This window comes from Pimephales promelas, chromosome 11 (assembly GCF_988280905.1).
Source record: "Pimephales promelas chromosome 11, fPimPro1.hap1.1, whole genome shotgun sequence".
Classification (NCBI taxonomy): domain Eukaryota; kingdom Metazoa; phylum Chordata; class Actinopteri; order Cypriniformes; family Leuciscidae; genus Pimephales; species Pimephales promelas.
The window spans coordinates 5,135,133-5,160,646 of NC_142779.1; the positions used below are offsets into that span (position 1 = coordinate 5,135,133).

A 25,514-nucleotide genomic window follows, 5' to 3' on the forward strand; every position below is an offset into this window, starting at 1 on the left:
TTTACAATAAGAGTCCTTTTGATTTTATTTTATCCTCTTGACGATGATTATTATTATTATCATTATTATTATTATTATTATTATAACAACAAAATACACAATTTTGAAATGTATGTGATATTTTAGAGAACTGTGCAATGCCTTGATCGGCTTTCATATCGGTCCTGTCAGTTTTTATTTGTTTTTAGCTTTTTTGAAATATCACAAAGCTTTGAAAACACCAAATAAAATACAGTGTCAGTAAAAGATTTAATTGAATATCGGCTGATCATTTTTCTTTTTTCTTAATTTCAGTTTTGCCGGTGTCTGATGTGCGTTAGCAGATCTCAGAGTGATCTCAGATTCTGCGTTTCTTCGAGCCTATGCTTCGAGCGCAATGAAAGTGCCACCGTGGCCTTAAAAAGACAAACCTACATATTCTCTAATTGCAGCTGTGCTTGATTTTCTTCACCTACGTTACAGTGTGTGTTGACATGTAAACACACACTATCGCGTTATCGGTATATATGTAGTCCAGTGTGTTTTAGTGTAAGTGTTCAATCTGGATCACCGTAGCAGGAGTAGCAAAGGAGGGAAGAGAGAGGAGATCTCCAGAAAATTCCTCCAGTCCAAAAACAACATGTTCTCCAAATTTACCTCCATCCTGCAGCATGCCGTCGAGGCGGTGAGAGCTTCTAAAACTTATCTGACCACATTTAAATGACTGCTTTACTAGGGAAATGAGAAATGGCAAAGTGAGAGTCGGTCAGTGTTGATGTGCTGAAGGCCTGCTAGCTAACAGCTTATGTAGTGCTAAATAACACATGACAGACAAAACTTCTGAAACGATTTTAACAATCTCACCATGCGTGTTTCGGGGTCTGTATCCGCTCGATTGTGGTTTGTTGCGTTTTTAATGTTGTTCTGGCCATTTTAAGCCTTTGTTTGCTGTGTATTTTAGCAGCTGTGCTAAATCTTGCGCAATTCGTGGATTGTTCGGTTAAAGGTCTTCGTGTACGCGAGCCTCTTGGGATTTTAATCAATGCAAAGTAGTAGTTATCACATTTTAGGAGAGATATTGCCTGTATAATGTGACATGTACAGTAGATGTACCCGTGATAGCCAGTTAGCATGCTAGCGGCTCATTTGCAGGATGTAAACAAAACGGCTGTTACTAGGACACGCGTACGAATCAAACTAATTTACGATTCTTTCTTAACATTTTTATATGGTAGTATCTAAATGTGTGTGTAATAAAATAATATTAAGACAGTCGTACATTAGTTTTGATTCGTACGCGTGTCATAGTGACAGCCGTTTTGTTTTAAGTTACAATGTACATACATAAAAAGCATTTAAACACTTATTTAATTCACATTCACAATTTCTTTTTGAATTTCATTCAATACATTAAAATATAAAATTAAAATAATGACAAAATGTCAATGAATTAGCACTTATTTTAAAATAGGATAGCTCAAACCCTGTTTACATGCAATTTGTTTTTGTTTTTTACAAAAGTTTTAAACAATAGATATATAATCACAATTCTTTTTGGTCAATATGGAAATCTCAACTATTTAACACAATTTTTGGTTGGCAATATGATCAACGTCTCATTTTAGTGAAATGTCACAATCGTCAATACTTCAGCAAAAATGTATACTGGGTTATCTAATGTAAGAAAAAGGTCCTCAAAATAATTACTCAAGACAAGTAAATAGTCAGCAAAGCAATGCAAGAACAAGTGTTTAACAGTGTTTTAAGTTTTTCAGGAAGGTGTACTGAAGGTATCTGAATATCTAATGGTGATATTCAGATAAGGAATAGCTTACAACAACAAAAACAATGAATAATCAAATGTAAAATAACACTGCGTAGTCTTATTGTACAGTGTACACATTAAATATAGAGTAATCCTTATTAAAGCTCCTTAAGTTATTCGGTCAAGATCAGTGAGTGATTTTCCTTTGTCATTTGTTGTTTGACTATCATTATTTGACCACAACAGGTTTATTAGGCTGCTGTCACTTTAAGAGCTAATGAACATATCCATTATACAGTTGCACATGCATTTTCTTTCTTTGTTTGCCGAGGACAGATGATTTTTGTTTTTAACTTAAGTGTCCAAATACTTTTGGATTGTAATGGTCTAATATGTTATATACATTCGTTATGTTGCTGTAAAGTGCATAATCATATAGAAAGAAGAAGTAGGCATTTTATTTTTATCATAGTTTGTTTTATTTTTCAGCTTGCGCCCTCACTGCCATTGCAAGAGGACTTTGTCTATCATTGGAAGGCTATCACACATTATTACATAGAAACCTCAGGTAAGAGATCACCTGCAGTGATAGTCAATGTACTTTATTACCAGATAACCACACATCATCTTCTGTTCATGTTTTGTAGATGACAAAGCCCCAGTGACAGACACCAACATTCCCTCCCATCTGGAGCAGATGCTGGATATCCTGACCCAGGAGGAGAGGGAGAGAGAGTCGGGAGAGACGGGACCCTGTATGGAGTATCTTCTCCACCACAAGATCCTGGAGACGCTCTACACACTAGGCAAAGCAGATGTCAGTGCTTTAGTTAAAAGTAGTGCTTTTCACTGGTTTCGGTCATTAGCATAATCAAAGTTTTAAAATTATGACTAAATATTAGGAATGTTTTTATGTTTAGAATAAGGCTCAGTGACAGATTTGTAATGCTCAGACACTCATCAGTTCGTTTCAGGAGAGTTTCTCATTAGCATAATTATGCCAGAACTGCTTATAGTGCCTAAAATTGCAGCCAGATCACTAAATTTGGGAAGAAAGCAAAGAGTAAAAATTATGTGTGGCCAGTTGAGACCTGCTCATTTACTGAGTCATGTTTAGTAAGAGAGACTGTATATCTAATGATTAATGTTTTGACACGCACTATAGTACCGCTAAGTTTGGGTTGATTCACTATTTTTTTTTCTTTTGAAAGCAAGCAAGTTATTATTCCTTTTATTCAACAAGGATGCATTCAATTATTCAAAAGATTATGTTTCAAAAGATTTTTCGCAAAAGTATTAAGCAGCGCAACTGTTTTCAACATTGATAATAAGAAATGTTTCTTGAGCAGCAAATCATCATATTAGAATGATTTCTGAAGGATCATGTGACACTTAAGACTGAAGTAATGATGCTGAAAATTCAGCTTTGCATCACAGTCATACATTACAGGAATAAAACATTCGATTTAATTTAAATAGTATTACTATTTCACAATCGTACTGTTTTTTGACCAAATAAATGCAGTCTTCTTAATGAGTGTAAGAAACTGCCTTCAAACATTAAAAAAGAACCCAAACTTTTGAACGGTAGTTTAAGTTAAGTTAGTTACTATTTTAATACCTGTGATTATTTGATCTTGATCAAAGTACAAGTAAAGCAACTGTCTTTTTGTGTGTGTGCGCTCTTCCTTAGTGCCCTCCTGGAATGAAACAGCAGGTTTTGAGTTTCTACACCAAACTGTTGGGGCGAATTCGGCAACCACTCCTCCCTCACATCAACGTGCACAGACCTGTACAGGTGATAAGAATTACTGTCTTCACACTTTAAACACAGAAAAATCCCTTCATCCAAACCGACCATCCATGATGTATCCTCAGAAAATGGTCCGCCTTTGCGGGGAGGTTCTAGCTGCTCCTACAGAGAACGAAGAGATCCAGTTTCTGTGTACCGTCTGTGCCAAACTCAAGCAGGACCCATACCTCGTCAACTTTTTCCTGGAAGTGAGTGTTGTTGGATGTGTGTAGGATTCTCTGTCTGTGTAAGCAGCATATATTAAAGGGTTAGTTCACCCAAAAATGAAAATTCTGTCAGTATTTACTCACCCTCATGTTGTTCCAACCCCGTAAGACCTTCGTTCATCTTCGGAACACAAATTAAGATATTTAAGATATTAAGATCGCTCCTGCATACAGTCCATAGGCTTCTTGAGGGACTGGCTCTTGCTGTCCTCGAAAAGTCATTAAAGACATCGTTAAAATAGTCCAAGTGACTACAGGGGCTCAATCTTAAGTTTATCAAACGACGAGAACACTTTTGTGCGCAAAAAAACAACAAAAATAACGACTTTATTTCAACTATTCACTTCCTTCTCCATGAGCCTGTAAGTCAGTTAACGTAGTGTGATTGCGTAGAGCTACGTCACACGTAGGCTCACTATTGGCCGACGCTGGTCATGTGTGTGTGATGCGTGTGACGTACAATAACAGAAGCTTACGCTATTAAACTAGTAACCTGACTCGCGCAGAGGGAGAAATAAACGAATAGTTGAAATAAAGTCGTTATTTTTGTTGTTTTTTTGCGCACAAAAGTGTTCTCGTCGTTTGATAAAGTTAAGATTGAGCCCCTGTTGTCACTTGGACTATTTTAACGATGTCTTTAATGACTTTTCGGGGACAGCAAGAGCCAGTCCCTCAAGAAGCCTATGGACTGTATGCAGGAGCGATCTTAATATCTTAAATATCTTAATTTGTGTTCCGAAGATGAACGAAGGTCTTACGGGGTTGGAACAACATGAGGGTGAGTAAATACTGACAGAATTTTCATTTTTGGGTGAATTAACCCTTTAAGACGCTCTTCCGACACACGTGGCTATATCTAACATTTGAACTTCTCCATGTGTTTCTGCAGAATAAGAATAAAAAGTTGGGTGCTGCCAAAGGTGTTGGAGCTGATTTGGTGAAAGATCCATCTTCTCCAGATACAGGACAGAATAAAAACTCAAATCCCAGTCTGGTCACATCCGCACAGGAAGACGGAGCAGGTCAAGCCACAAGCCCAGGGGAATCAAGTCCGTCCTCAGTCCACACTACACTGCCAAACAACGACAACTACAACCTAGTCAGCTCCCTGCTTAACCTCACTAAGAGTCCAGTAAGTGCTTCTCCCTGTCTCTAAACTCGCCATCCTGGGGTGCGTTTCCCGAAAGCATCGTTAGCCAACTATGGTCGCAAATTCAATGGAAATAGCGCCAACTTGCGACCATAGTTGGCTAACGATGCTTTTGGGAAACGCACCCCTGATGAATTTGATTGTATGCGTGTTAACGGATCTTTTCTCTTTTTCTCAGGATGGGCGTATTGTGGTGAAGGCATGTGAAGGTCTCATGCTGATAGTCAGTTTGCCTGAACCAGCTGCAGCCCAATGCCTCACAGAGAACACTGAACTCAGTCAACTCCTCACGGACCGGCTGGCACAGTTCTACCGGGCCCTTCCCCAGTCCATGGACCCTCTAGATATTGAAACCGTGGAGTCAGTAAACTGGGGGTACATATTATATTGCCAACACTTGCAAAACATTCGCTGGTAACAAAGTTTAAAGGAGTAGTTCACTTTTGAAAAAAACTTTTGCTGATAATTTACACACCCCCATGTCATCCAAGATGTCCATGTCTTTCTTTCTTCAGTCGAAAAGAAATTAAGGTTTGTGATGAAAACATTCCAGGATTTTTCTCCATATAATGCACTTCAGTGGGAACCAAACGGTTCAAGGTCCAAATGACACTTTCAGTACAAACTGCAAACTGTTCAAAGGGCTTTAAACGATTCCAGATGATAAATAAGGGTCTTAGCATCATTTAAAAAATAAATAACAAAGTCTAAGTTTTATAAGCTCAAATGCTCGACTCGAATGCTCTGTTCTGTGATGCACGTTTGTGACTCTCCAGTTCGAACTCGTTCATCAAAATGAACAAGTCTTTTTCCAAGTCAATTTGTTCGTTTCGTTCGTTGAATGAACCAAATGACTCGGAAAAAGATTCGTTCATTTTGATGAACGAGTTCGAACTGGAGAGTCACAAACGTGCATCACAGAACAGAGCAAGTCGAGCATTTGAGCTCATAAAACTTAAATTTTGTTATTTATTTATTAAATGAGCGATCGTTTCGCTGGATAAGACCCTTACTCATCGTCTGGAATCGTTTAAAGCCCTCTGAACAGTTTGCACTGAAAGTGTCTTTTGGACCTTGAACCGTTTGGTTCCCACTGAAGTGCATTATATGGAGAAAAATCCTGGAACCTTAATTTCTTTTTGACTGAAGAAAGAATGACATGGACATCTTGGATGACATGGGGGTGAGTAAATTATCAGCAAAAGTTTTTTAAGTGAACTACTCCTTTAAGTATTAAATCATATCTAATCAAAATGTTTTCACTGGTTTCTAAACTCCAGTATTTTTTGTATCTACACTACTACTACTATTACAATTGGAATCCATGTGCAATATAATAGTATACATAATATTTGATCTAAATACAAAATATTGTTTATTTTCTATATTTGTATACATTAAATAAAAACGCAATATTTATGATACATTTTTATTACTAGCAAAATCATCACAAATATATTGTGAACATTGCCCAGAGATACGTGAAACGGTTTTGAATGTTTATTGAGGGTGTGTGTATTTGTAGGCTGGATGTGTATAATCTAAAGGAGGATGCTGCTGCTTTTGTGGGCAAACGTGCCCTTATTTCCTTCCTGTCATGGCTGGACTATTGTGATCAGCTCATCAAAGAGGCTCAGAAGGTAAAAACAATTTAATCAAAAAACACAAGATGGGTACATACTGAATCATGCTTAAAATCTGTCTAGAAAAGACATAATTAAACATTTTTATCCATATCAATTCACATATTGAAGTGTGTTTTGCTCCGCTGTAACGTTAGACGGCTGCTGCAGTTCTGGCCCGGACCGTGAGAGAGCGCTTCTTTGTTACAGTAATGGAGCCTCAGCTCATGCAAACGTACGTATGTAAGCAAAAAGTCTCACAGACTTTGAAATTACACACCTCCACCCCAAAGCTACGAATTGAACAGGAAATATGAGTTTTCTTTCTCACGCTTTCTCGTTCTTTTCATTTTTGTCTCATTCCAGCTCAGAGGTTGGAATTCTGACTTCCACGGCCCTGTTAAACAGGATCATCAGACAGGTGACGTCAGAAGCCCTACTTCAGGAGACCATTTACTTCCTGTTGGGAGAGGGAACGGGGCCAGAGACACTAGCTGGCATTACCCAGCATCCCCTGAGACACAGACTCATAGAACATTGTGACCACTTGTCAGATGAGGTAACCCTGGCTACCATGACTGCATTAATCCATGCATTTTATCCATCTTTGACCAGATGATCTAAAGGTTTTGTGAGCCCCTAAAGGCTAGGTCAAACATTAACATACAACATAATGAATATACAATATACTGGCTTTTATTTATTTTAGGGATGCGCAATTTATCGTCCACCATGTCGGTATCGGCCGGTAAATGTTAATTTATCATTTTTCCGTTATCGGCCTAATAAGAAAATTATTAAGTCGATAAACAATGGATTATTTACTCTTCAGATGTGCACTGTTAACATGATGGTTTGAACTGCTTGAAATATGATTGGAATCACTTCAAAAAAGGAAAATACAGTTAATACGCTGACTATATAAAATGATAATGAGAACATTATAATTGTGTGCTTGGGACATGGATTTTAGAAGTGTGACTTGTGTTTTTGTAATTAGCTCTCAAAAATTATCTAAAAATTTGGATTTAAATTTATCGGCTAATATATCGGCTTTCAAGTAGAAAGAATTATCGGTTATCTGCCAACATTTTCATATCAGTGCATCCTTTATTTACTGAATGGTTCGTATGCCTCTTCAATTCTAAATCAAGTTCCTACCAATTTGGATGTCCAGAACTGCAAAAATCATGGAAAGTTGTGAAATCTTAAAGAAAAAACTGGAAATATGAATTTCTACAGTGAAGTCTTGGACATGTTCGTTCAAAAAGTATGAGAAATATATTTTAGAGGTTTAGAGCTGATGGAAAAAGTTGTGAACCCCTGATTTAGCAAAGCTTCTGTGGTTCCATATGAAGAGTTCAGATGCAAAAGCCTCTAAATGCCATTTGAAATTTTCTTCTTTAATGATGATTTTTATCAAACTTGTATATTTAAGTTCAGTAATGTCACTTAAATGGCAATGATAATTACCTATTAATTGTTATTTAAGTGAAATTACTGAACTTAAATATACAAATTTGATAAAAATCATCATTAAAGATGAAAATTTCAAATGGCATTTAGAGGCTTTTGCATCTGAACTCTTCATATGTTAATTGTACTGCGATCTACATTTAGAATAAAAGACGAGTGTCGGCACTATAAATTAAAACAAGAAGTGGTACTCCGTCAAGGGATGTTAATGCATTCTAGATTTACTGCAGCAATTCTTAAGGTTTATATTCATGAAGTTCTGTGTCTGCTTCTAGATAAGCATCATGACTCTACGGCTCTTTGAGCATCTGCTGCAGAAACCATGTCAGCACATTTTGCAGAACCTGGTGCTGCGCTGCTTGGAAGAGCGCAACTACATGGAGAACAAACAGCCGGAGGAACGAGAGGAGCGCGAGCACATGGAGAACGGCCAACCACATGACGCCGTGTAAGAGCTGCTGTCTCCACTGCTTCCAGATCATTCTGATCGATACGCATGCATGCTTCTAGAACATGCAACATCAAAAATGCACTGCAATTTGTGAATGAATAAAACTTAAATGCAAGTCAACCAAAGTAATATTTTTGAGATGTGTTTGGATAGGTGGCTGTGTAATGATACTAATTGTGTATGTTAAAAAAAAAAAACGTTATAATTTAGAGTGACTTCCCCTGAAAAAGTGAAACACTGGGTCAGTATCTGTGGCAATAAAAAAAAAGTTTGTTTTAGCTTGAAGTGCAACATTTTCACAACCAATGCATTTCATTTTGGACAGCACTGCCTGTTTGGGAAACCTGTTTGACAACAGACAAATAACACACACCAACTTTAAATAAATGCCTCATACAACATTTCATTCCTTTGTTAAACAAATGGACACTCATTAATACAATTAAACTGATTCAGATACTGTGCTGAATCACAAAGTGCAGAGGAATGTTGCTTATTGAACTTATAAAACACTGATAACAGCAAGACAATGTACAATAAATAGATGCATTTATTCGTAAGAAGGATCTGAATAAACAATTCTTAAACCAAATATTATTGGTCGTAAGCCGTTCATGAGGCATTTTAAGTAATGGGTCTGAGTAATCAAAAATGTGGCCGACTTAAATCCATAATCATTCATTCTAATTATCCATATTTGTTCCTTTAAAAATCTCGCTGCAGTGATGCTTTATACTACCGTTCCTTGTTTTCTGTTCTTGGGTCATCTCTTTTAAATGTAGTATACATGTAATAGTCAAATTACATTGATTTGAATTGTTTCCCCAGAGATCTGGAAGAAGACCCGCTGTTCTCAGATCTTTCACCTGATAACAGAATCTCTAGCCCTGATTGGTTAAGCTGCTCTCCGCCACCAAGCACAGAACATGCAAAGCCTGATGGGAAGACGGAGGTTCACAAAATAGTTAACAGGTAGCGCAGGATACCCTCTGTTGTGATTTGCCATATTCATAATTTTGTGATAAATATTAACTTCCCATATACTAATTGTGCGTTCTCCCCCTGTAGCTTCCTGTGTTTGGTCCCTGATGAGGCCAAATCGTCCAATCAGGTTGAGGGCACAGGCTATGACACCTACTTGAGAGATGCACACAGACAGGTAAGGAAGAAATAAAATAAATGGTGAATATTCAATTTATTCCATAGTTTTATTGAGTTTGTTTTATTCATTTATGGGTTTATTTGACCGTTTTAAGACGTTGTATTTGATTATTTCCTCTTATGTTCGATGTATTTGTTTGATATTTGACTAATGTTTTGACCGTGTGAAGAACTTTGCCTGAAAGGTGCTATATGAATAATTTTTAGTTTTAAATAAATAAAAGAAAAAAAGTGCATTACATTTATTATAAGATTTATAATAATAAATTATAGAATAAAATGTGTAACACCGAGTCTCTACGGCCCTATAAAAATGAGCATGCAGTGCAAAATACTAACATTGACACAACCGTTGGAGTGATTATCATCATATTTGGTTGCATGATGACAGTTTCGGGACTATTGTGGAGTTTGTCAGAAGTGGGACTGGCGCAGCAGTCCAAAACCCTTTGAGAAGTGTAATCTGGACAGTCCTTTTTTCGAAGGACACTTCCTCAAAGTGTTGTTTGACAGAATGGGGCGAATCCTCGATCAGGTATGTGAACTGATGTGTGATGGCTCTCATCGTGACAAAAACACCACAAAAGTTGAACATACGACTTGTGGACTATAACCCAAATCTAGATACATTCATATTGCTTCAGAAGACTTCAAATATAGTGCTTCTATTACACTTAAATGGTGTTTGTCATTTTTAGATTGCTCATTCACTCTCTTTACATGGATAATACATTTGTAAAATGATGCATTTTTATTAAAACGATCTTTGGATGTCTATCTTTGTTCCCCTGTCTCCATCCAGCCGTATGATGTAAACCTGCAGGTGACGTCTGTGTTGTCTAAGCTGTCTCTGCTGCCTCACGCTCATCTTCATGAGTTCCTGCTGGACCCGTACATTAACCTGGCGCCGGGCTGCAGGTCTCTCTTCTCGGTCATCGTCAGGGTACATATACTGTTCTACACACTGAGTCCCTATTTTAAACAATCAGTGGCAAATTAGCAATCAAAATGATCCCAGCTCTGCAGTCTCCAAGTCTGTTAGACTGTATGTGTAATTTAGTGTAGCGCTATATGAATGCCATTTTTGTTGGATAGTTTGAATGACTGGATAAGTGTTCAATTATTATTATTTTTAATATGTAGACTCCTTAAAGACTGTTTAACCCACTGTTTGTGTTGATGGTTTGATCAGGTGGTTGGCGATCTGATGTTGCGAACTCACCGCATCCCTGAGTTCACCCCTAAACTCCTCCTGGTGAGGAAGAGACTGCTGGGACTAGAGCCAGAGGGCATGAGGTAAGGCTTGGATGTATTTATCTATGTCTAATTGCGCAAAAATCATGAGCAAAGATGAGATTTTCCAACATAAATACATTAAATGCATAAAGTGATTTTTTAAATTTTTTTTAGTTAAACCATTGAAGTAGACCATTTATAAACCGATTGTGTCATTTTTAATGTACCATTTATGTCCATAAATGCATAAAGTGATTTTTTTTAAAAATTAAACCATTGAAGTAGACCGTTTATAAACTGATTGTATCATTTTTAATTTAAAAAAAAAATCACTTTATGCATTTTATGCATTTATGGACATAAATGGTACATTAAAAATGATACAATCGGTTTATAAATGGTCTACTTCAATGGTTTAATTTAAAAAAAAAATCACTTTATGCATTTATGGACATACAGTGCCCTCCACAATTATTGGCACCCCTGTTTAAGATGTGGTTGAGGACTTTTAAAAATTCTCCCTTTTTTTTAAACAACATTTTTTTAAACAACCTTTTATTTAAGTACATTACTTTGGTGGTAAAAAAAAATGTAAAAATTTAGAAAAATAAAAACTTCAAATCCTGTGTCCCACAATTATTGGCACCCCTAACAATTCCGCTGAAAAATGTAATTGATTTTAAAAAAAAATATATATTTTCTGTAGTTGCTAATGTTGGTCAGGATATCTAGGAACTTTTAATTAGTAATTCATGACTTCCTATTTCCCTGGGGTATAAATATGACATGACACAGAGGCCTAATTCTCTTACCCATTTGTCAACATGGCAAAGACAAGAGAACACACCATTCAAGTAAGGCAGATGTGTGATGACCTTTATAAGTCAGGCAATGGCTACAAGAAAATAGCCACTCACCTTATATTGCCCATATCTAAAGTTAGAGGAATCATTAAGAAGTTTAAAACAACAGGAACAGTGACAAACAAGGCTGAAAGAGGTCCCAAGTTTATCTTGCCACAACGCACTGTGAGGAGGATGCTAAGAAAAGTAAAAAAAAGTCCTAAGCTCACTGTCACAGAATTGCATCAAATAGTGGCATCTTGGGGTCACAAAATCTCCAAAACAACCATCAGACGCTCTCTACATGCCAACAAGATGTTTGGGAGGCATGCTAGGAAAAAGCCTTTTCTCACTAACACTGACAAACGTAAACGTCTGGAGTTTGCCAAGCGGCACTGGGACTTCATCTGGGATCGTGTGCTTTGGTCGGATGAGACTAAGATTGAGCTTTTTGGCAACAAACACTCTAAGTGGATCTGGTGTAAAACAAAAGATGTGTATGCCGAAAAGTACCTCATGCCCACCGTGAAGTATGGTGGAGGATCTGTGATGCTGTGGGCCTGTTTCTCTTCCAAAGGCCCTGGGAACCTTGTTAGGGTGCATGGCATTATGAACGCTTTGAACTACCAGGACATTTTAAATAAAAACCTGATGGCCTCTGCCAGAAAGCTGAAGATGGGTCGTCATTGGGTCTTTCAGCAGGATAATGATCCAAAACGTGTGGCAAAATCTACACAAAAATGGTTCAGTCACAAACTCAAGGTCCTCCCATGGCCATCTCAGTCCCCAGACCTCAATCCAATCGAAAACCTGTGGGGTGAGCTAAAGAGGAGAGTGCACAAGAGAGGGCCCAGGATACTGGATGATCTAGAAAGATTTTGCAAAGAAGAATGGTCAAAGATCCCTCTCTCTGTGTTCTTCAATCTTGTGAAATGTTATAGGAGGAGATTAAGTGCTGTCTTGTTGGCAAAAGGGGGTTGTACAAAGTATTAACATCAGGGGTGCCAATAATTGTGGGACACATGATTTGAAGTTTTTATTTTTTTAAATTTTTATTTTTTTTTTTACCACCAAAGTAATGTACTTAAATAAAAGGTTGGATTTTTCTCTTTTTTTGCATTTGGATTCTATGTTGTTTAAAAAAAAGGGAGAATTTTTAAAAGTACTCGACCACATCTTAAACAGGGGTGCCAATAATTGTGGAGGGCACTGTAAATGGTACATTAAAAATGATACAATCAGTTTATAAATGGTCTACTTCAATGGTTTAATAATGTACCATTTATGTCCATAAATGCATAAAGTGATTTTTAAAAAAAAACTAAACCATTGAAGTAGACCATTTATAAACTGATTGTATCATTTTTAATGTACCATTTATGTCCATAAATGCATAAAATGCACAAAGTGATTTTTTTTTAAATTAAACCATTGAAGTAGACCATTTATAAACCGATTATATCATTTTTAATTAAAAAAAAATCACTTTATGCATTTTATGCATTTATGGACATAAATGGTACATTAAAAATGATAGAATCAGTTTATAAATGGTCTACTTCAATGGTTTAATAATGTACCATTTATGTCCATAAATGCATAAAGTGATTTTTAAAAAAAAATTAAACCATTGAAGTAGACCATTTATAAACCGATTGTATCATTTTTAATGTACCATTTATATCCAGCATATATAAATATTTATATATACAGTATATATAGTGTATACAATTCTGTGCAAAATCGTAGGCACATTAGCATTTTAACCTGAAAAAAAAAATGGTTTTAAGCCAGTTATTTATATCTTTTGCGGTAGTGTGTTAGTAGGAAATATCAGTTTACATTTCCAAACATTCCTTTTGCCAATAATTATAATATACAAATCATACTGTAGCACTGGGTTAAAAATATTGATTTCTCATTTTGACGAACTGATATCACTTCTTAAATCCCAAGAATCTATATTTTTGGTCCTTTTTTTCTGTTTTTTTTTTTGATTCATGAACACTAAAACATAATTTTTAGCCTGTCTCCAGTATCAGTTCAAAGAGATTTCCCCCCCCCCCTTTAGAAAATTTCCTTGTACTTTACCTGATGTATATATACTGAATCAAATCGAGATCTGAAATGAATTGAAACGCAAGTTTGTGAATCGAAATCGAATTTTGAAATTTGTGCCAATGCCTAGCCCTATCTTGCACCCTGATCAGAGACTTGTTTCTTTACTGTATTTCTGTTTTTATGTGATAAAGAGGTTCATCTTTGTCTTACAGCGTTGATCATGTGACTTTGCTCGAGGGGGTTATTGTTCTGGAGGAATTCTGCAAAGAGCTCGCGGCTATCGCTTTTGTGAAGTTCCATGCGTCCGCCTCCACTTCCCCCTAATCTTGGTTGTGCGGCGGACACAAACAGATGAATAAACAGACGAAAGGGGGTGGATGACACAGGAACGACAAACCCAACTGTACTCATCCCTCGGCGCAGACTGCTCCCTACGGCAGGACTCGCATTCAAGGATGCTTCATTCGTGTTATCTCTGGGATGTTTCCATAACTATGACCGAGCGTTCTGTTTTAAAGGCACCGAAGAGCAGAGTTTCAAAAAGAGATTGTGACTCTCGTGGAACAGCCCATGTGGAAGGAGGGAGAGGATTTTGAAGCATTCATATGGAAAGAAAAGAAACTGTAACTTCCGAAAGAATGGTAATGCCAAAAAATTATGTTCAAAAGTAGAAAAAAAAGGAATTGACTTAAATTTGATTCAAATTAATGAAATATTTAATTAATGATTATTGTTTGTCATTTGCAGTATCAAAGATACTGTCATCTGTTCTCTGTTCTTCAAAGGAAAAATAGTGTGAATACAAATGTCAAGTTAATTTGTAATGAAACATTGCAATAACTCAGGATTCAAAGTCTAGGTGTTTTTAAATAATTGGAGAACTAGACAACGAGCAACGTTTTTAAACCAATCCTCTCTTTTTCTTTTTCTTTCCGGCCGGTGCACTTTTCTTTTAAAGCGAACCGGAAGCAATGCGAACTGGATTGATTTGAGACTGGGCACATTTTGCACTCAAACCAGTTTTAACTGGTGCATTTCCAGAGAGCTGTTCATCATTTACGTTCCCGACAGTGTTCCCAAACCGTTTAAGTTGTTTATCTTGACATGTTATGTGTGTGTGCCTTGGTGCCAGCTAGACAGTAGCTGTGTCTTTCACCCTGTACCATCATGTATTTATTATTGATTTAAAAATAGTTTTAAATGAGTAGTTCACCTAAAAACTCAAAAGATTGTTTTTGTTTCGATCACGTCGTTTTCCGTGCAGGATATACGCAAAAAGTACCATAAAAGCGGTTCATGTAACTTGTGCAGTCGTCTGAAGCCATTGCGATAGATTTGTGTGAACTATAAGAGGGAAACGTTTAAGTCTTAAAGGGACAGTTCACCCAAAAATAAAAATTCTGTCATTTACTCAACGTCAAGTTGTTCTAAACCTGTATGAATTTCTTTGTTCTGTTGAACATACAATATGATTATTTTTTGAAAAATGTTGATAACCAGACATATGATGGACCCCATTGACTTCCATAGTATTATTTTGTTTATTTTTTCACAGTATGGAAGTCAATGGGGACCAGTATTGGTTACTGATATTCTTCAACATATCACCTTTTGTGTTCAACAGAGCAAAGAAACTCATTGAAGGTGAGAATGAATGACAGAATCTTTATTTTTGGGTTTAAGTCAAAAAAAAATTCAGTGAATGGAAATTTTAAATTGCGATATGTTCTGGCATAAAGATATTGTACGATTTTGAAAAGCTTGGAACATATGGATCACTTTTATAATACTGGAAAAGTGAGAAATGTAATGTTTCAGAACAAATGATAAGGTGAACAATTCATTTTAAAACTGCTTTAGAGTTTATCTGCTTCCTCATAAGGGATCTTTAAAATGATACTTTTGCAATATGTGACATTGTGTAATTTTACCAGCAATAGTGTTATTCATCTGGCTGCTCTCTCTTCTTTGTAAAGGACGTGCTGAGCTTAATGCACACGGTGTACATTTGGCAAAGAAGGGGCACAGCTTGAAATAGGGTTATTTTTGGAGAGCTGGCTGCCTTGGCTTTGCGACTTTATTTAACTATCTTTACAGGGTTCGGATTTATGTATCTCGATCGTTACCTTGCATTTTTCCATCCATAATACAAGTGTATATTTAAAGCTGCATCACGTCAAGGTTTGCATTTGTTTTCAAGAATTGCACATTAGTGTCTATTTATCCAATTTCCATGTGCAGAAAAGCTAAATGTCTGTCTTTTTAATTGTATTTTCTTTAAAAACCAAAGGATGTATCATCATATGGGGGCAGCATGTCTGTTTCGGAGAAAGATTTTTTTTATTATTATTATTATTCTTGATCATGCACATTTTATACCAAGTTCTGAACTGTGTATATACAAATGTACAGTTATAACAGTAGTGAAGTCTGGTGTGAAATGCATGCAAGGTCACAGCAGAGCAAAGCATATCACCCCCGCTAACTGCCCCTCCATTCAGGTTTTTTCTTTTTTTTCTCTCTGCTTTTGCTTATTTATGGTGATATTTGTAATGCCTTATTTGAAATGCAGTAATCGGTTATAGCATATAACCTCTGCAGGCTTGGTTTTGAGTTAAACGCCTTAGAAAAATTGGGTCTTTGTTTTAATTAGGTCTATTTTAAAAAGAAAACTTGTAAAGCAATGTATTCCATCGGTTAAAAAAGATTCTCGGCTTTCTCCTGTAAACTTTTCTCTATCTCTCTCTCTCTCTAAATATGTAATTCATCTGCTTAGACCCTATCACTGTTCTGCTTGACGGATTTATTCCCATTTCTTGTACAGATGTAGCTCACATGTCAGATGTGTCAGGACAAATCTCTTGAATTTGAGTGTCACTGCCATGGTGTCACAATGTGACACTTTTTAGAAGAAGTTACCATTTTTGGGATGCAATGTCATGTGATCTCAGTTGCTTGATTCTCCTGAGCCATGGATCTCTGTCCTGTGGCTTACTTTAATTCATTCACTCCGTCCCAATTAAAACATTTTGCTTTCTTCAAATTTGTTTTGAATTAGTTTTGCTGTGCAGTTTATTCTGACTAAATAGAATCTTTTTGGATTGTTGCATATTGCTAATATTTCATTTCAGGAGATTCAGATGAGATGTGTGTCTGTGTGTGTGTGTGTGTGTTCCAGTAGAAATCTAGGCTGCCTCTGAAATCCCATACTCTCTTGAGTAGGCACGTATTTTAAATAGTAATTACTTAATGTACATTCTATAGTATGATAGTGTGTTGTATGAATTATCATGTGACCTCACCTGCCAGCATAAGTTGTCACTTCACTGCCATTCACAAATCCTGTCCTGTGGCCACATGAGATGGTAAATTGTCCATCTTCACTGAAGAATGCACATTTCACAATCAAAAAGTAAGTCATCCAGGTACTTTGATTAATACTGTGAATAGAGATATTTTTGTCACATGCTGTTTTTGGTAGGGGAGTGTGATTTCAAATGCAGCCCTAATGTTTCTGAACTCTTGTTTAACTATGACAGTGGATGAAGTTTGTGATGACTGAAGAAACGAAGTGGAGCTGGTGTATTTAACTATTACAAGTTGGAAAAACTCGGTCAGTTCAAAGTATGAATTTCACTTCTCAATGGCTGGCCAGTTTATTTTCTCTTTTAGAAATCTATCAGGCTGCTGCAGAAGACCCATGGGCCAAGTTTGGACCTTTATTCCTGCAAAATTTTCACTCTCAATACTATAGATTGTGTCTGTGGCCAGTGAAAATGTTTCCACCAGAAAACCCCAAACTGCCAAGAGATGACAACCTTACACAAATTTAAACTGGTCTCCTTTTATTTTGTGGGGATTGGGGAAGCGCTGTAAAGAAACAGAAAATATATTCCTTTAAATAATATTTAAATATAATATGTATTATTTGAGTCGTTAAGTAGGCTACGTTATATTGTATGTCTACAGTATTAATTTATGTCTGTCATAATTTCTCATAACTTTTATTTTGACGGGTTGTAACTTAGTGAAGGTCAAAAATGTAAAAAAAAAAAAAAAAAAAAAGTGTTTCAAAGTGTAGGCCCAGAGCCGTTAAATATGACAGAGGGGTTTTCAGAAATAAAATTATGAAAATGCTCATTAGACGTTCTCTCATAGCAGCTTTGGAAAGTTCATATATTCAAATCCTCAAAAATTAGTGTGTGAGACGCTGAAAACACATGAAAGTCACACGTACTTGAGTATGTAGTAGACAGCGGCGCAGCTCACCACCACAACAGTACGGTTATATTATATATTTACACTTTATGTATTTTTGTGCTTGAATATTCACAGACCATGGCGCGATTGGATTTATTGTAGAGTTCTACTTTCCATCCATTATTTTGCGTGTTTTACGTGACATCTGCGTAATGTGAATAATTCCATTTTCTGGATTCCCTCTGCATCACGTAAGTTAAGTCGGGACATAGCCTAACTTTATCTGCAGGAGGGGTGGTGTCCTATGTATCCCGTCTTTTGGAGCCACTTTGCGTCCACATTTTTGGAACTAAATTTGGGTGAACTAAGCACTTATTATCAGGCTCGTTGTTAATATGCAGTGTTTCCATCTTCTCATCCATAATATACAGCACAATAATTGCTGCAACTTAATAAGGAAATGAAAGTCTGGCATAATTTAATGACTATGTGTCAGAAAAGTTTTTTTTTTCTTTATGACGATGTAAAGAACAATAAATTTCATGGATTCAAATGTAGAGAGAGAAATAACAAAACTTTCTTTAGTTAACCAACAGATGGCGCCAGATTCAGATAGAGTAGGGCAGACAGGGGCTAGTCACACTTTTTCACTAAAGTGTTTATTTCTAACAGGACGTTTATTTAAAAGACACTTGCTGTAGAAGCAGAAGGTGTAGGCTTGGCTACAAAATGCATATAGTGTGAATTAGTGTTAGTTTTTTTTTTTTTTTTGTGGTCATTATCTGAGAAAGTTGTCTAGATGAGGATTAGCATGTCTGTGTAACTCTGTATTTTCTCTGTTTTCTGTTGCATTGTGCAACCAACCCCAAAGTCATGGGTTCAATTTCTACACGGACACTTGGGTTATGAAAACACTTAACCATTAAATACACATAATAACATATTAATGGTGCAGTGTTTAATGGATCTGAGGTTTGCAGAATGTCCATGTGGTTTCGTTTCCCACATATCAGCATTTTGTCGTTTTAATGCTGTTGCTCTCTTAGGTAAATCAATATATCAGTGTGTTATTGAGTGATGGCCATGTTCCCAAGTGAAGTGTGTGAAGGAGTGAAATAGCTTACCACCATCCCACATCCGAGCAATCACTTCCTTAGCATCGCCTCCTATGGGAAACCATAATCAAACTTATATTACAGACAAAGAGCCTGACTGCAAAAACTCTAGTATTATTGATATATCAGTATATTTTTTAGTAAAAAAATCTAAATGCTAACACTATAGTATCGGGAACGCAGTCATTATTAACTACAACTTTAGCCTCAATAAACTCCTAATTTATTCCTTATTTATAGTAGTTAGTTAGGTTGTTAAGTTTAGGTATTGGGTAGGATTAAGGGATTTGGAATATGGTCATGCAGAATAAGGCATTAATATGTGCTTTATAAATAAACAGCAAATATTACTACTACTTTTATTAAAGGTGACAAAATATGTACGTTTACAGATGCCCACTTTTACAAATGTTTAAATCAACCAAAGCTTTTTTGTAATCTTAGCTTATTTTTGAAAGAAATCTCTTATGCTCACCAAGGCTGCATTTATTTGATCAAAAATACAGTAAAAACTATTCAATAATATTAAAATATTATTCCAATCTAAAATAACTTTTCTATTTTAAAATGTAATTAATTCCTGTGAAATCAAATCTGAATGTCAGCATCATTACTCCATCAGTATACCATTCTAATATGCTCAAGAAATATTTCTTATTATTATCAATATTGAAACCATCTGTGCTGCTTAATTTTTTGGTGGAAACTGTAATTATTTTTATTTTCAGGATTTTTTTGATGAATAGAAAGTCAGATTTTATTTGAAATAGAAATCTTTTGTAACAAAGTGTAAGTGGTTAATGTCACTTTTCATCAATTTAATGCATCCTTTCTTAATAAAAGAAGAGAGTAAAAAATGTACAGACCCATGTTAATAGTATTATACGGTCAACTTTCCACCTTAGATTACAGCATCAGTCATGGAAGAAGAAGAAAATCATTTGATTGCTATATTGCAGGCAATGGAAGCTGTTTTTCATCCCATCTGACAAAATAAGTGGTTCTGTAGAAAATAAAAATGGTATATTAAACAGTAGTATTTTATAATAATGTTATGACTTCATATCTGCTAATAATGAACGAGAAACCCCATAATAATGATTTCTCAAAAATACTATGACTTAATGTCCCATTAAAACAGAATCACAATTTTGAATCATCCGTGACAAAAACTGACGTCCATATATCAGACACAGTGATTGACAAACCTAGCTGAATAATTCAGGCTAACTTGGGGAGAGTGTTTTTTAACAACATACTGGATGTGTGTGTGTGTTCTTGCATCTGTCCGACAGCATCCCGTAAATGCCCCGCCCTGCCTCTGCACCAGGACATCAGACTTCTACCTGTTAGACTGCGGCATCACCGGCCTATCCTTGGCAACCGGTACCGCGGTAACCTGAGTCTCCTCCTCCTCTTCCTCCCGGTCCGGACACCAGAACGCATGCAGTGAGGACACACCGCCTCAGCACTTTCGTGAGTGTGTGTGTGTGTGTGTGCGAGGGGGAACGAGTCTGTTGTGTGCGCATGTGGCCCTGTGCGAATGTGAATAATTGATAAGGACGCAGCTTCAGAATGTCCTGTGAGTGTGTGAGGTTGAAAGGGTGAGAGTGTGTATATGCTTGTCAGTAGAGATGGGGGATAAGAGTGCTGTGCACCAGCAAAAACAGCCTCCTTACGATGGACTGTGCAACTACGCCCAAAAAATTACCTCCTGCTTCGGACTTGATGGTAAGCACCGTCCCAGTGTCTTCTTCTATGTGATATATGTGTTCATCTCTATAGGAGGCTCGGGGGCTTTGTGTTTACGCTTGGTTCGTTTGTGTTCATTGTTTTGCTTTGTGAGGGAGTTGTCTCTGATGTGTGCGCTGGAGCTGGATCAGTTTCCGCGAGGTGAACTGGGGCGCTTTGCTCTGCAGCAGAGAGATTTATTCCCACTGTACCTTGTGTTAGTTTGTGCTAAGCTAATTTGCTGTATGGTCCACTTCACAAGAAGACACTGCAAACTCGTCTGTCCCGAGTGTGTAGACAACAAAAAACAAATCTGAATGATAAAACTATAACGTTGATGGTACTGTATCTAAAACATATATGAAGAGGACATGATGTCCTGCCCATTCATTCACTGTGGTCTTTTTATATCACTGGAGATGCTTTAAAGGAGTAGTTCACTTTTAAAAAAAACTTTTGCTGATAATTTACTCACCCCCTTGTCATCCAAGATGTCCATGTCTTTCTTTCTTCAGTCGAAAAGAAATTAAGGTTTTTGATGAAAACATTCCAGGATTTTCTCCATATAATGGACTTCAATGGGAACCAAACGGTTCAAGGTCCAAATGAGAGTTTCAGTGCAGCTTTAAACGATTCCAGACGATGAATAAGGGTCTTGACTCGAAATAAGATTTGTTCATTTTGATGAACGAGTTCGAACAGGAGAGTCACGAACACGCATCACAGAACAGAGCAAAGCGAGCATTTGTGCTTATAAAACGTACACTTTTTTACTTATTTTTTTAATGACCGATCGTTTCGCTAGATAAGACCCTTATTCATCTTCTGGTGTCGTTTAAAGCCTTTTGAAGCTGCACTGAAATGGTCATTTGGACCTTGAACCGTTTGGTTCCCATTGAAGTCCATTATATGGAGAAAATCCTGGAATGTTTTCATCAAAAACCTTAATTTCTTTTCTACTGAAGAAAGATTGACATGGACATCTTGGATGACATGGGGGTGAGTAAATTATCAGCAAAAGGTTTTTTAAAAGTGAACTACTCCTTTCAGGGGGTCGCCTAAAAATGAAAATTGTTCATTTACTCACCCTCAAGTTGTTCCAAACCTGTTTGAATTTCTTCTTCTGCTGGACACAAAATAATATATTTTAAAGAAAATGATTAGCCAAAGAGTTGATGGACCCAATTGACTTCCACAGTGTGGAAAATAATGGGGACCATCAACTGTATGGTTTATGACCAAAATTTTTTTTTTTTTTGTGTTCAGCAGAAATAAAAGGTTTGGAGCAACTTGAGGGTGAGTAAATGATGACGACAATTTAGATTTTTTTTTTGGTGAACTATCCCATTAACTGATATCAGTGGATGAATGATTTCAGCGCTAAAAAAATAATCCTGTAAAAAAAAAAAAAAAACAGTAAACTACTGGCAGCATCATACCGTAACTATACACTGTGTGTTACTGTTTTTGTGTTAGAGCATATAGCTGTTAAATTAGAGTTTTATACTGTAGCTGACAATACAGTATTTAGCTTTTCATTTCAAAAACAGTAACACACCGTATTTTACAGTATGATGCTTTGCAACCACAGCTTCCAGTAGTTTACCGTTTTTTTTACAGGATTATTTTTTGCAGTGTGGGAAAGGGCCTTGAGAGAGATCGGAAGAGAGCTTCATTTAACGGAGACAGCAGAGCTCTATTATTCATGAAGCCCTATCACGCAGAAGTAGAGTTAGATCATGAGAAGTTCATCCCTCTTTCGCTCACTCTCTCTCTCTCTCTTTCACGCCATCTCTCTGCACCCCTCCCTTAAAAAACTCATTTTCAGTTGACATGTAATTGATGTTCAACATTTGACAGTTTAAAGATTACATGCATAATTCTAATCTGCCTCAGTCTGTTATAAATTCAATCAGCGTCTGTAATACAGCGACAACAACCATGGAATAGACATATTGGAAAATAGAAATATTAAATAAAGAAAACTTCAAATAGATTAATTATTTTTTTGTTGTTGTTGTTATTAAATAAATTGTGTGTGTACACTGTAAAAAAAAATCTGTTAAATTTACGGGAAAAAACTGGCAGCTGTGGTTACCAGAGTTTTCCTGTTAAAAACCGGTAACAACATTTTAGGTTTTACAGACTTTTAACCGTTTTTTATTTTTTTTTATTTTGCAGCAATATAAACAAATATTTCATAATCTGACAAAATGTTTATTTACTGACCTTTTGAAGTATTAATATCTGTTTTGTTCAATTATAATACACTGACAGCCAACAATCACAGCAGTAATGAGAGTCAAATGATCAATTTGACCAAATTTCCACAAAAAAAAGTTAAGCTGCACAGTTTTATTCACACAAACAATAAACACCATCATGGTAACATGTTGAAATTTAAAAAAAAAATGCAATAAGCATTAATTTAACAACATTAAATGTAACATAAAACCCTAATGTGCATAACAGATTAGAAAAAAAAAAGAAAATTATGAGAAAACAGTTAAAATACATTAAATGTGAAGTGTCACGCAGGGAATTGTGGGAAATTCAATTTACATTTTTTTCCGAAGTAAATTATACAATGACTTCTTCTTTTTAATTTCCAAAAACTGTGAATTTATCAGTATTTCACTGTAAAATTACATTAAATGTATCATTATATATTAGTTATTTACCGTATATATAAGGAAACAATTTTTTTTACATTTACTGTTAAAATTACAGTGTATATTTATTATTAATTTATATAATCACTGTCCAGATTTTTTGCATTATCTTATAACCTTCACTGTAAAGGATAAGTGATGTAGCAGTTTGTCCAAAATAAGTTATCTTAGAAATGAAAGGTAATTACCTTTCTGTACAACCTTTCTTAAAATATTGCAGCATATACACCTTTATAGGTTTTGGAACAGAGCCTGTGTGTGTTTAATAAGTAAAAACTGCTGAGCCACGGTCTCTCTCATGCATCTCAGCACATGTCCCTTAAATCACATTCTTTACTCTGTAATTTCATAAAGCCCCAGTAGGTTAGTGCTTTTCTCCACTATTTGTCATTGTCATCATTTGGTAAATTATCTCGGTCAGTCCGTGACAGCGACTAAAGCACTCTTTGACATTACAAGTTACGTAATCAGATTACCTTTCCAAAGTAATGCATTACTTCAATATCTGAAAGGTTTGTTTGAGCTGTGCCCTCTACTGTACAGGCGTGAATTAGCATTGTCTCATTCAAAAGGGCTTTTATATTTGCCAAAATATTACTTTTTTGTTTGTTTTGTTATTAAAAAAAACAAGCAGGGCCAGCCCAGGTGAGAAAAAGTCATGCAAAAGTAATGTAATGGATTACTTTTGTGCTCTGGATGCATTGTGTATTATTTAATATGTATTTTAATGTATTTACTTTATAATTTTTTATAATTATATTTTAATATGATTATATTACCATTAGGCCTTTAATTTCATAATATAATTAATTTGATTTACTCTTCTTTTAAATTTTTATTATTATTATTATTATTATTATTTACGTAATTTGTTTAATTATTCGATTCCCCCCCCCCCCCCCCCCCCCCCCCCCCCCCGTTGGCTGGATGCCAACTCTACATTGTAAAAAAATATTGTTGGCTCAACTAAAAAAAAATAAAAATAAGTAACCTGGTTGTCTTAAAATTTGAAGTTCATTGAAATGGAAAAATTAATACAGTTAATACAATGAAGGAGATTAATTTAATCACTAGAAACTCAACATATTATGTTATCTGAACTATATAAATTATCTAATTTGATTTGACAAAAGAAAAATTGTTGTGATTACAAATCATGAAAATATTTTTTACTTACCACTCAGAAAATTGGCAGAAAGACCAAAAATAAAACCAAAAGTAAAAAACCCATTTGAAGTTTGGAATGGGAAATTTATCTGTAGTTACCATATTAGATGAAGGTAAAAAAAATAAAAATAAATAAAATGAAAATCCCATATATTCTTATCTGGACATTTTAAATACATTCTCTAGAAAATTATTACAATAAATAACTGCCGTTTCTTGTTTCCTCTTATTTTATTTATTGATTTATTTATTGATTTTACCAGAGGGAACAAATAGAGAGGTTTGGGTGGGATTTATGAGCTTGTAATGGTTATTACACCTCTAACTTCATCTCCATACGACATTAATTAAACCACAACAGTTTGATTAATGTTTTTTATGAGTTGTGCTGAGCAGCTGCTATTATATTAATAATAGTATATCACAAAATGAATTGCTCAAGATTACAGACTCCGCGAGCATATATGAAGAATTAACATTTTGATTATTCCTGCCATAATCATATTTTTTTTTTTTTTTTATCGTTGTAACATCAGATTGAATCTTTCTGACGGTGCCTTTTCTTTGGCTGAATTAGAAAATCCCATGATTAAAGATTTAAAGGAGGTCGTGGGATTATAACTAATCTGTGTCTGTTTTCAGCTAATCTCGTGCATTACATTTCGATTGTATTAATAGATAATGGATGCGGTTTCTAAAAAAAGAATCAAACTGTCAAAAAAAAAAAGGCTTGCTAATTGTCTAAATGCTGACCAATCTTGATTGGGATCCAGATCAGGGTATTTTTAGTTGTCTGCCGGGGGTGGGGGGGTTGGAGTCAGGGTTGATCCGCTTAGGAGAAGGAAAAGGAGCTATTCGAGTCGAGGC

At 35.8% G+C, this 25,514-nt stretch overlaps 2 protein-coding genes across 7 annotated transcripts in view; both read left to right on the plus strand.

Moving 5' to 3' along the window:
• Positions 1-329: 329 nt before the first annotated feature.
• On the plus strand, positions 330-16,805 carry fhip2a (FHF complex subunit HOOK interacting protein 2). The gene is made up of 17 exons (XM_039653932.2): positions 330-664; positions 2,234-2,312; positions 2,392-2,561; positions 3,438-3,542; positions 3,623-3,745; positions 4,653-4,895; positions 5,092-5,288; positions 6,439-6,553; positions 6,694-6,770; positions 6,902-7,094; positions 8,287-8,459; positions 9,291-9,434; positions 9,531-9,621; positions 10,015-10,158; positions 10,426-10,566; positions 10,816-10,919; positions 13,975-16,805. The coding sequence occupies exons 1-17, from the start codon at positions 620-622 to the stop codon at positions 14,084-14,086; spliced, it is 2,256 nt and encodes a 751-aa protein (XP_039509866.2). The 5' UTR covers positions 330-619; the 3' UTR covers positions 14,087-16,805.
• Positions 16,806-20,401: 3,596 nt separating this feature from the next.
• The window catches only part of ablim1a (actin binding LIM protein 1a), a 48,083-nt gene continuing 42,970 nt past the window's right edge, over positions 20,402-25,514 (plus strand). For 5 of the 6 annotated variants that reach the window (XM_089116801.1, XM_089116790.1, XM_089116791.1 and 2 more), the window contains exon 1: positions 20,560-20,808. In XM_089116801.1, coding sequence (XP_088972927.1) covers positions 20,712-20,808 — 97 coding nt within the window. In that variant the 5' untranslated portion in view covers positions 20,560-20,711. The other variant, XM_089116800.1, reaches the window with a different exon arrangement.

Coding starts and splice junctions, on each gene's coding strand:
- fhip2a (XM_039653932.2), top strand. CDS start 620: ATGTTCTCCAAATTTACCTCCATCCTGCAGCATGCCGTCGAGGCG. Junction 3,746..4,652: donor TCGTCAACTTTTTCCTGGAA/GTGAGTGTTGTT, acceptor GTGTTTCTGCAG/AATAAGAATAAAAAGTTGGG. Junction 8,460..9,290: donor GGCCAACCACATGACGCCGT/GTAAGAGCTGCT, acceptor TTGTTTCCCCAG/AGATCTGGAAGAAGACCCGC.